Source organism: Impatiens glandulifera, chromosome 9, assembly GCF_907164915.1.
Source record: "Impatiens glandulifera chromosome 9, dImpGla2.1, whole genome shotgun sequence".
Taxonomy (NCBI): domain Eukaryota; kingdom Viridiplantae; phylum Streptophyta; class Magnoliopsida; order Ericales; family Balsaminaceae; genus Impatiens; species Impatiens glandulifera.
In genome coordinates, this window is record NC_061870.1 from 36,080,480 (window position 1) to 36,092,563 (window position 12,084).

Sequence of the window (12,084 nt, forward strand, 5' to 3'; positions counted from 1 at the left end):
CTAATATTTGAAAATATAAAACCTCAATAAATGTGATTTGACCAACAAACAAATTACATTAATTGTAGTTTACTAAACAATAACTTTAGTAGTTAATTCTGGTAAAAAAAAGTTCAAATTGACTCAATATTGTGTATTACCATGTCCACTTAACCACCATAAGAATAAATTTTTAATTAAGAAAAAAAACTCTGTACAATTAGTTCATTCAAGACGTATATATTAATACAAATTTTAAATATATGTACTATCAAAAATTAGTTCATTTAACATTTTTAGTAAATTATAGTTAATTTTTATTTTTTATTTATATATTTATTAATTAAATAATAATATGTATTCTTTTTCATTCTTTTTTATTAATAAATGAATCCTTTATTTTTATCTTTTTCATAAATTTTTTATTGTTTTTATATGAGTATTTATTATTGATTATTTTAATTTTATTTTATATATGTAAACATTCATTGTTAATTATTTTAACTTTATATTTTTTCTTTTATTTTATGTTTTTTTATATTAACATTAATTATTAATTATTTTAAAATTGTTTGGTCCTAAATATAAAAATGACTTATATTTTCAACAATAAAAATTCTTCAATACAAAAATAAATTAATTAATATTTAGATAATAATAAAATTTTAAAACGATTAAAAATAAAAAAATGTTATATTAATGTTTTGAACCTGATAAATAGACATGAAAAGCGTGAGTGACATTTTACAAAATGTCGACTAATTAACAATAAATATTAAATACAAAATATACATACATAAAATTATAAAATTATTTTAACAAGTTAAGATGTTCATATTTCATGTTTAAGACTAGGGTTTGAATCCCAGAACTGTAAATTTAAAACTGAGTATTATAAATATTAGAGAGATCAATGTTAAAGAATGTATTATTGAGTATAATATATGGTGAGACAACTCTTAAACAATGGGATAAAATGCATGTGAAAAATGTGAGGTCGCGTGGTGAGTGGTTTGTAAGCTGATGGAGTAAAGTCACATATGGAAAAAAATGTGAGTCACAAATATAAGAGGCGTGGGTTGTAAGTTGATGGAGTAAAGTGACATGTGAAAAAAATGTGAGTCACAATATGAGAGGTCGATATGTCGATTGAGATTTGATAGTTAATTGCCGAAAGTTAACATTAAATATAAAAAATATTTTGTTTATATTTTATCCATACAAATCTACTACCAAATTCATTCTATTTACTAAGTTACTATAAATTTAATAATCAATGTTCAAGAAAAAATAATGAAATTAGTAGGGAATGTTGGGTGGTTTTTGTACTCAAGAATGAGAAAAAAATAGATTTATCTATTTGGTTGATGGATTTTATTTCCACATTGATTTGATTATCGGATACTCAGAAAACATTCATTTCTCTCTAAATTGTGAAGAATGAATCTCATTCTTGTGTGATGGAATCTCTCTCCCATAATGTCCATTTTTTATATTCTCTTATAATTATAATATTATATATATTCTTTTATAATTATATTAGATGTTTTATTATAATTAAAATAATAATAATATTTTTAAATTTATTTATTTAAAAAAAATATTTCAATTATTTATATAATACAAGAAATTATTTAAAATGAAATAAAATTTTAATAATAATTACAATTACTAACAATAATCTAATCATATTTATATAATTAATTTTAAATATTATATATTAATAATAAAATTATAATAAATTAATTAAAATTATATATTTTGTTTAGTCTAATATTATTAAAGACAATCTAACTTTAATTTTGACTGTTAAATATATTTTAAATATTTACTTTTAATAAAATAGTTACAAAATATTTTTTTATCTATTATTTAGGATATTTTATTAGAGAATAGAGATAGACAACAATTTGGATCAAGAAGGACACAATTAGAAAAGTTGGGCCAATATTTTAAAAAACTACTCAATATTCATAAGTAGTCTATAATCTATATTATGAATTATATATATATATATATATATAAATAGATCATAATATTTAAATTAAGAAAGTTTAATTATAATCTTTCTTATAAAAAAAACATTAACTTAAAAAAATTAAAAAAAAAACTTGTATCACTTGTAAAAAGGAAAAAAATGAATATAAGATGTATTTTTACAATTTATTTGGAGTTAATATATATTTTTAGATTAATACCAACATTCTTATCAAGGTGTAATTAAGAGTCAAATATGCGGAGATGCAAAAGCTGCCCGATAATACGAATCTCGAACTAAATAAGGCTTACGGGGAGATTATGAGTCTAAACATTGATTGTCGCAAATTAAAAGTTGTAACGGACTTCATTATTTTTTATGCAATTAGGGTTTATTAATTATTAATGGGCTTGGTTCGGTATATATATAAGTAATTTAAAGTTTTTTTTGGCTAATTATTCATTTATAAGGGTTGTTTATAAGATTAATATACAACACTTAAGACTCTTAAATTTTATTCTCTTCAACAAATATTATTGTTTTTCTCAGTTTTTTCAACATTTTTTAATCAGAACAAAATTTGGTATCAGAGCCTATCTGAATAAAATATCGTCAAAATCAACCAGAGATGCGGTGGTAATGAAGATCGGAAGATAAAAAAATGCTACACTCTTCTATCTCTTACTTAAGAAGAGTAACTACTTGATGTGGGCATTGAAGATGCGGGTAAACTTACAAATACAAGAATTGTGGGAAGCCGCGATGTTCGACAATGTTGACAAACGAAATGATAGAATGACTCTTGCTTCCATCTATCAAATGCTCCCCGAGGACGTCCTTCTCATGGTGGCCGAGAAGGTTTCTGCCAAGCTAGTGTGTGAGACGCTAAAGACGATACATGTTGAAGTGGAGAGAGTTAAGGAGACAAAAGTGTAAACCTTGAAAACACACTTCGAGGCGATTCACGTGAAGTACGGGTAATCAATAGATGATTTCGCCATGAAATTGACATCCATCGTGACTGGTATCTGCTCGTTGAGAGAGAAGGTGGAGGAGATCTTCGTCGTTAAAAAATTCCTTAAAACCGTACCACAAACATACATGCAAATCGTCCTGCGATCGAGCAATTTAGTGACCTCAAGAATATGATCATCGAGGAGATCATCGGTCGTCTCAAAGTCCACGAGTAGAGACTTCGTAGATATGGAGACCAAGATGATAAACACTTATTGCTCACGCATGATGAATGAATGTCACGAATGAAGAAACACGGAGAAAACAAATTTTCTTCTGGATCGTTGAGTCGTAGCGACAACGATGAAGATAATTGAGGTCGTGGCAAAGGGCAAGGTCGAGGTCGTGGAGAAAGTTCACCTCGACAAAAAGACACCAAGCCCCGCAAAGACAAGAGCACAATGAAGTGTTATGCTCTTGTTTTTGCGGGGCTTGGTGTCTTCTTGTTGATGTGAGTTTTCTCCACGACCTTGACCTCGACCTCCCCTTTGCCACGACCTCGATTGTCTTCACTGTTGCCGCTGCGACTCGACGATCTAGAAGAAAAACCAGCTTCTCCGTTTTTCTTTCGTGACATCCATTCATCATTCGTAAGCAATTGATGCTCATTCTTTTGGTCTCTGTAGCCGCGAAGTCTCTTCTCATGGACTTTGAGACGACCAACGATCTCCTCGACGGTCATATTTTTGAGGTCATCAAATTTCTCAAGTCACGTTAACAATGTGCATGTATGTTTGTGGTAGGCTCTAAGGAAATTCTTGACGACGGAAATCTCTTCCACCTTCTCTCCCAATTAACGGATACTAGTCACGATGAATATCAATTTCATGACGAAATCATTCATTGATTCTCCGACTTCATGCAAATCGCCTCAAAGTGTGTTTTCAAAGTTCTGTACTTTGCCTCCTTAACTATCTTCACTCCAACCTGCATTGTTATTAGCTAAGCTTGGTAGAATCTTTTTCGGTCACAATGAGAAAAACAATCATTCTATCATTCCGTTCTTCGACCTTGTCGAACATCACGGTTTCCCACGTTTATTGTGTTTACGGTTTTTTTTTCAATTTTTAATATAAATACATTTAAAAAAAATATAATAATATAATAGTAATACAGTTGAGATTTGAAATTTCGTGGGTTATTCAAATTCTCTCAAGATTTCAAAACTTTTAATTCAGACACCATACTGTTTAAAGTTTCATAGTGCTTCTGATTCAACTTATGAGTGATTTAAATTATATTAAAGATGATTGTTCAAACTTACGGCCGTCGGAATCGAGGTATAGAGAAAGGTGTTTACTCCGACTGCCATGAAGTATCTGACGAATTTGAACACTCTTTGTCTCCCCAGTCTCAAGATACTTCTAATTGGTCCAGTAGAGGCCCTCATCTGACAATTTTTCCCTCAGGTGGTAACTGGGTCAGGGAGAATTTGGATGACGGGACTGTTGTTTCTAGGAAATTGAAGAAGGGAATGACTGGGAAGGAAGATGAGAAGAAATTGGGGTCTAAAAAGTTGAAATTTATGGGTTCAAATTCTACATGCGGTCAGGTAGATGTTAGCACGACAACATTGATGGAGACACAGGAATTTGGGGAAATGATGGAACATGTGGATGAGGTTAATTTTGCACTGGACGGATTAAGGAAGGGCCAACCAGTTCGCATCAGGCGGGCGAGTTTGCTGTCGTTGTTATCGATTTGTGGCTCACAACAGCAGCGACGACTTCTAAGAACTCATGGGTATTATATACTTAGCATTCTCATGAATGATTATTGAAATTTCGCTTGCAGGTTATGTTACTGATTTGTGACATATTTGGTTTGGTGTAGAATCTTGATTCACCATATTTCATTTGCCTTTGTCTAATTTGCAAAATAATTGACAAAGTCAGTTCTGGATGGAATGCCTGAATATGTATGCATTTTCAAATGAGGACAACATGCAGTTACAGTGATGTGTTTGATGCTTGTTTTGTGTTAAAAGTTCTACAAACAAATATATGATAATGTGAATTTAGGTTTGGTTGTCAGCAAAATTATTTTTTGCTCTTATTGTTCTTGTTCTTAGCCGTGGTTTCTTTGCAGGTTGGCCAAAACAATCATCGATGCTGTTTTTGTGCTCAACTTTGATGATTCACCAAGCAATCTGGCAGCTGCTGCACTCTTCTATATTTTTACAAGTGATGTAAGTTTTAACCTTTTTGTTCCTTGCTCCTTGTGAAAGGATGTGTTTAAGTAGTAGTTCCTTTAGCATACGGTGCATATCTAATAATTAGCATGGAAATATTTCTCATAATGTGGCTAAACGCAGAAGTGACTGATCTTATGACATGATACTGTCTGATGATGAAAAAGGAGAAGAGGATTTAGTATTTTATTTAGTTCACAGACTATGGTACTCTGCATAATGACAAGTAGCAACAATTTAAAGAAGACTCGGTTTTTAGTAACATTATATCTTTCATTCTTGAACAGATAATAGCTCTCTTCCAATGATGTCTATGAATTCATGGTGTTGAAACTAACATTCATTTTATATGCTATGAGCATGATAACATTACAGTTCACTTTTTTGAATTTTTTTAAAATTTATGGACTGTGAATACTTGGTCGACTTTCTGTCTGTGGAGCCAAAATTTTAATTTGATATTTCTCTCTAGAATATTTGTTAGTCTTCATTAGAATTGCTTTTTTTTATTGGCTAAGAAGAGGAATTACTGATCTAAATGGTGAAAGAATATATGTGTTAAGATGATTTATGGGAGCTAACAACAGTTTTATCACCCTTACCGTAATTCTGAACAATCGCCATTATTTATTTTTTTGAAAAGTATATAGATATTGAATTTCATAACGTCGGTTTTTCTAATTGAAGATGTTCCTTGTTCCTCCCAGAATTACCAAGCCAGAGCTAAATACAATGCTCAAGAAAAAAAATGCTCAGGCACATAAAATTATCAATTGTTTGCCATTGCAAACATGTACTAATTTGTTTTCTATACTTATGAATGCTTGTAAATGAGATAAATTACTCAAATACTTGGTTAATATAATTTTCTTTCATATCCATGGTAGTGTCAAGATGATCAGTTATTGGATTCAGCAAGTAGCATCCAATTTCTGATGAAGTTGTTGAAACCAGTTGCCTATGCTTCTTGTAACAAGACGGCACCAAATATTGGCTGGAAGCTTCTAGCACTTCGGAAGAACATTGAAGTTTTACAAAATTCTGGCAAAGAACTGGATTCCACAACTAGTGCAATTACACTCAAAGTTCAGGAGCTTCTTGTTAGTTGTAAGGAAATGAAGTCTGGCAGCAATGACACAACCAGAAAGCCGGAGCTGAGTCCCAAATGGATGGCTTTGTTCACAATTGAAAAGGCATGCTTAACAACTATTTCCCTTCAAGGTTGTCACTAATTCTCGTGCCATGCTACTGTTTGTCTACATGTTGTTTTGTTGCCATTGTTTGAAGTACTGGTTGCTAGCTTGAAGATTCGTCATCAGCATTTTGGTATATGTTTAAGATGTAATTTGGTCTGGATTTTACACCAACTAAACTATGTCCAGCTTTCAATAGCATGCGCTTCATTTCATGTCAAAGTATAGCTCACATGAATCACCCTAAAATTTATGATTATTAGAATGCTTTAGTGTAAGCATTTCTTTTGGCTGATATTCCTTACATGCTCCTCCTTTTATTTGAAACTCATTGCTTAAGTGGGTGCTTCTATGACATTAATTTTTATTAATGTGTATAATGGTTCTTCTATTTCAGCAACTTTATGCAACATATTAATAGAGTTAAGATCTCTAAGCAGTAAATAGGCCCTTAGGTTTATTATATATTACCCCCAAGTTGTAAGGGTTGTTAGTTATTACAATAGGTAGCACCCTATGGTTATAAATAAGGTGGCCAACTGAAGAATAAAGGGGATGAATGAATATGCATTGAGTTTACACTCTTCTCAGTCATGTATGGTCTCCATGCTTTCTCATCTAAAGGCTTAGGTCGTTCATATCTCATCTTCTTCTTTGAATCTACTCTTCTTTATTACAAACCCTAACCTAATCTAAGAGAGTGTAACACTTTATCCCTCTTTGGTCTAGTTAAACAATTATTTGAAATTACTATTACTACTTTTGCTCATGGAAATATCAATACATTACTTACAAGTTTCTCTTAACCATTTTAATTGGACGAATTCGGTATTGGTGGAATAGGGTATGGATTAGCGTGAGGAGACAAAGATACTCTTTCCAATGCTCAATTATCAATGCGGAATTTCTTCTACTAAGTTCTTGACGTCAATTTTACTTTCCGGTGCTTAACTGTACTACTGATTTGACTTGATACAGACACCACTGGTGCCGTTCGAAAGACTGGAGGAAAGTTCAAGGAAAGATTCCGAGAGTTGGGAGGACTTGATGCGGTCTTTGATGTCATCCGGAATTGCCATTCTCCTTTAAAGGTGTTTCTCTCTATCTCAGTTCTTATTTCTTCCAAAAACTATTTATAGGTTGTTTTTCCAATTTGGGAATAGCCCAAGGAAAATGTAGGTGAAGAAAATTTAGTCTAACTGAAGAAGTAGAGGTTAATTTTCAATTGAATGAACATAATCCTTGACACACAGAATAAGAAAAGAAGTTAAAGAAGCTAATGCGCAAGAATGTGATGTTTATTGTTCATTTACAGTGTACTGATTGCAGCATATAATGAACAGACTGATTTTGTGCACTGGTTTGACAAAATTTTGTTGAACCTTTCTTGGTGATTTTACAGAGGTGGTTAAATCAAGTCTCCATTCAGAATCAACATTTAAAAGGAAGTTTGGATCTGGAAAGCCTAGCGCTGCTTCTAAAATGTCTGAGAATCAATGAAAACGCAACATTTCTTAGTGAGAATAATCAGGTGAATATCAAACAACCAAAATGGTACACTTTGGTATTAGATTGTTCCTCATTTCATCCATGGTACTATTTCCTTGACAGAATCATTTACTTGGTCTTAGAGGAAGCTTTGTCCATGAGGGCATCCCTGAATCTTTTGTGGAACTTATCATAAGTATCATTAAGATTCTATCAGGTATGCAGATATACTAGAGATTATTGACTCGTAAATTTATGTTGGCTATGTTTTTTTCTCTTTTCACCACTCTGCACCTCAGTTTCTCGATCTGTGTAATGAATTTGCTTTTTTTTTTTTTTTTATGGCTGAGATTTAGGTCTTTTGTTATTGAGAAGTTCCTTTGACGAAATAGATGATAAAATGTTCCATGACCTTTCTATTAGGATTGAGAAAGATACTCGGAGTCATTCTAAGGGAAACCACAAAGGTAAAATTTACTTAACTATATATATCCCTTCCCTGATCAAATGAAATGTTAGAAAGAAATCATTTAATATCAATACCCCTTCCGAGATAAAAGAAAACCTAGTCATTCCAAAAACTATCTAATCGTTTGGAAAGGATAACAACAAGATATATGTTTCGCGGTGTTGTATTCTTAATGCAAATACATGTCACAAGTTATGCTCCTCTCATAGAAGACTTCAAAACTAGCATTTTTTTTGAGAAATAGTAGATTTTTATGTCTTGTTACTGCATTTATCGGAAATTTGTTGTAATCCATCACTATGTCTGTCATTTTAGGTTGCAATGTTGTATTTTCTTGAATTTTAGTCCTTGATGACGATTTGCCTTTGTGGAGACTTTTTTTTATGATTTCTTCTGTCTGCACATCTAACTTGCTATCATGAATATTAAAATTTTAGAGTTTCTTCTTTTCTCTTGACAAGAATGATTCTCACTTTAATTTTTTGGGCTCCTCCAACTTTACAGCAGAAAACAATGAGATTATAACCATTAGTTCTTCTAATAGTTCATCAAGCACTGAACATTCTTCTCAGAAGAGTCTAAGTACATCACAAGACTATCAATGGTTGACCTCTGGTAAATCAGAAGATTCTAAGACAGCTTCTGGTATGACTGGGACATATGTGGCTGAATCTAAGTTGTTACAAGCTAATTCCTCTAATTCCAGCTTGTGCAGCGGGACAAGCTCAATTGTTCCGAGATCTTTTCATAATATTGGAAAAGGATGCACTATTATTGAAATTTCCGATTCTGAGAGTCAAGAGAATAGTCAGGATCCCTTTGCTTTTCATGAGAAGGAATTTAAACCCTCAAAATGGGAGTTACTTTCTGGGGTTAATATGCCTCTCAGAATCCAACACAATAAGGAGTTAAATTGGACAAATGGAATTGAGTGTCAATCTGAACAAGTTTTGAGTTTAGTGAAGTCTAGCAACGAGGAAAATCATCAGTTTGATGCCTCTTCCTCCACAGCTCTTGACGAGGATACGCGAAACCTTCTGTATGACTGCATGCTTACAGCTGTCAAGGTACTTCACAGAGCATTTGAACATACTTCTAATTAAGAAGAATGCACATAACTAGGTGTATATTAGTATTTGCCTATTTGGCGTAGGTGTAATTGTGATACGTTGGGAAGAATGTATTCAGTAGTGCTAAAGGGCTTGCTCTTGTTGCAACACAGTTTCTTGGACTCTCTACCGCAACATTTTTTTTGTGCTTGACTTCAAAAAAGTTTATTTATTTCTTTTGGTATGAATTACTATTGCATTTCACTAAGTTCCAAATCTAGTGGCAAAATTCTTGAAGCAGTGTTTTGTTTATTTAATAAAGGGTATTTCTCTAGCTGAAATTAATTGATCATAGAGTTGTTAAAAGGCCACACTATTGTTTCATTGGCAGGTCTTGATGAACTTGACGAATGATAACCCTAAGGGATGTGACCAAATTGCCTCCTGTGGAGGACTAGAGACTCTATCATCTTTAATTGCTGTCCACTTCCCATCATTCACAACTTCCATGCCTTCACTCTCTGGGATAAAAACTAATGTCTGGAAGTCCGAGTGTGAAAACCATCAGAAGGAAACAAATCTTTCTGACCAGGAGTTAGATCTACTTGTGGCTATTCTTGGATTGCTTGTTAATCTGGTTGAGAAAGATAATCACAACAGGTAGCATATTTTGTTTTATTTTTTGTATATAATTTTTGTTGTCTTATTTCATTGCACTGTATTTGGCTTTGAAATGATGTTCTACCCTGCTCATCAGAATCTGTACATATTTCTAAAATGCAATTCCGTTAGAAATGTTTGGTGTTATCCTACTATTTTGTAGTTTTATGATTTGATTTGATTTTTACAAAAGTTGCAGCACCATCTTCAGAATTCAAGTCGAATGAAGTAATGATTTTCAGAAAGGGAATACCTTTTATATGTTGAAACGTGTTCTTTAGGGATAACTCTTGTTCAAACAATTCATGCCTGCAAAATATGATTTTGCATTGTGTAATGGTTAGAAATCAGTTACAACAATAACCAATGGAGATGAGACAACAGATATACAGGGATGGGAAAAAAGATAGAGTTAAGGTGGGAAGAGAATATGAATAAAGGTGACAATATAGGGTTTGCCAATGTGGTTACAAATTTCAATATAACATAACCTATCCCTAGTTACCCCTTATATACTACTCAAGGTACTTCACAGAATGCATTTGAACATACTCTTAATTATCCTGATGGTGTCTCCATTGATTACTTCACTTAACGGCTTGGGCTGAGAGGGAGAGAGTTTTTGTGTGTCTGACAAGCATGCCATCTAGACAAATATAATAATATATAACCAAAATTCTTTTTTGTTCTTTGTTGACCATTTTAGTTAATATTACCATGCTTCTCACTAATAACCACAGATTGAAGCTTGTGGAAACTAGTGTTCCATTGATTATGAAGAAAGAAGGAAAAATGGAGAGACATGTCAATGTGATTCCTCTACTATGCTCAATCTTCTTGGCATATCAAAGGGAAGGCGATGCAGGCGAAGAAGGGAAGACACTTGAGTTGGTAAGTATTGTAGAGTGTATGGCAGACGTTTGAAGAAATGCTGGAAATTATTGAAATTCATATTTTGATGCCATTATGGAAGTTAGGATGATCATGAACAATTTTTTTTTCTCTTTAGAAAGAGTGTCTTTCATTTATGTTAGTATTGCACATGTATTGTTTGTTGCGTAAATAGATGAGAAAACTCTAATACCAGAAAATTTGATTGCACATAAACCTGATCGTAAATTAAGTAGTCGTCTTTTGTAATTACAGGACGATGAGGAGGCTGTATTGAAAGGAGCCAAAGAAGCTGAGAAGATGATTGTTGAAGCTTATGCTGCTCTTCTTCTTGCATTCCTTTCAATGGAGAAGTTTGTGAAATTACAGCAGCTTTTGCATAATAAGCAGATGGGACCTTTATATGTTTTCCTCACAATTTTTTTTTTCGTGTTCTGACAGTAAGGCCACCCGCAACTCAATTGCCCAGTGCCTCCCAAGCTGCAAGCTCAATGTCCTTGTACCTGTACTAGAAAGATTTGTGGTATGTATAGAAAAGAACATTGAAAACATTAATCTCAATTTGAAGTGTCCTGGGAAGTAATATAATAGAATTATGCATTAATTACAAATTTGCCTTTTACAGGAATTTCATATGAGCTTGAACATGATCTCACCGGAGACGCACAAAACCGTGCTTGAAGTAATAGAATCATGTAGGATAGCTTGAAATCAAGATGTTATATTTGGATCTTGTACAGAGACAAAGAGACATGTGTTTAGTTTCGATATTGTTGTTGAATTTAAACTCTTGGATGGCAACATGGAAATCGTCCAAAGCAAGTATACTATTGACAAACAGTTAAAATTTCAATCTAACTGATACGATTTTACGACATTAAATCTTAGATACACTAGTTAAACTTTTACGATTTTAAATTTATAATCTTAAGATTATACTAAAAAAAAAGTAAGATTTGAACGTAATTCTTAAAATTTTATTATTTTAAATTTTATATACTAGTTAAACTCTTACCATAAATTTATAATCTTAATATTTTAAAAGTTTATAAATTATTTCAATTTTATAAAATTTCATACGAATAAAGTGAATTTATATATAACAACTCAAAAAGATCAAAGTAAAAATAAAATAAATTAATTATTACTTAAAAATGATTGATTGTAGCATA

The 12,084-nt window shown here is 32.2% G+C and overlaps 1 protein-coding gene across 3 annotated transcripts; it reads left to right on the forward strand.

Annotated features, from left to right (window-relative positions):
• Positions 1 to 4,159: 4,159 nt before the first annotated feature.
• LOC124915030 (wings apart-like protein 1) lies at positions 4,160 to 11,757 on the forward strand. 3 transcript variants are annotated; one of them, XM_047455676.1, is made up of 13 exons: positions 4,160 to 4,714; positions 5,060 to 5,159; positions 6,050 to 6,383; positions 7,334 to 7,446; positions 7,758 to 7,886; positions 7,967 to 8,060; positions 8,200 to 8,310; positions 8,820 to 9,379; positions 9,753 to 10,021; positions 10,762 to 10,912; positions 11,168 to 11,265; positions 11,354 to 11,435; positions 11,538 to 11,757. In XM_047455676.1, the coding sequence occupies exons 1-13, from the start codon at positions 4,218 to 4,220 to the stop codon at positions 11,619 to 11,621; spliced, it is 2,622 nt and encodes an 873-aa protein (XP_047311632.1). In that variant the 5' UTR covers positions 4,160 to 4,217; the 3' UTR covers positions 11,622 to 11,757. The 3 variants fall into 3 exon arrangements, with proteins under 3 accessions (XP_047311632.1, XP_047311633.1, XP_047311631.1); XM_047455675.1 differs by having other exon boundaries at positions 4,161 to 4,714; positions 8,817 to 9,379; XM_047455677.1 differs by lacking the exon at positions 8,200 to 8,310 and having other exon boundaries at positions 8,817 to 9,379.
• The last annotated feature ends 327 nt before the right edge of the window (positions 11,758 to 12,084 follow it).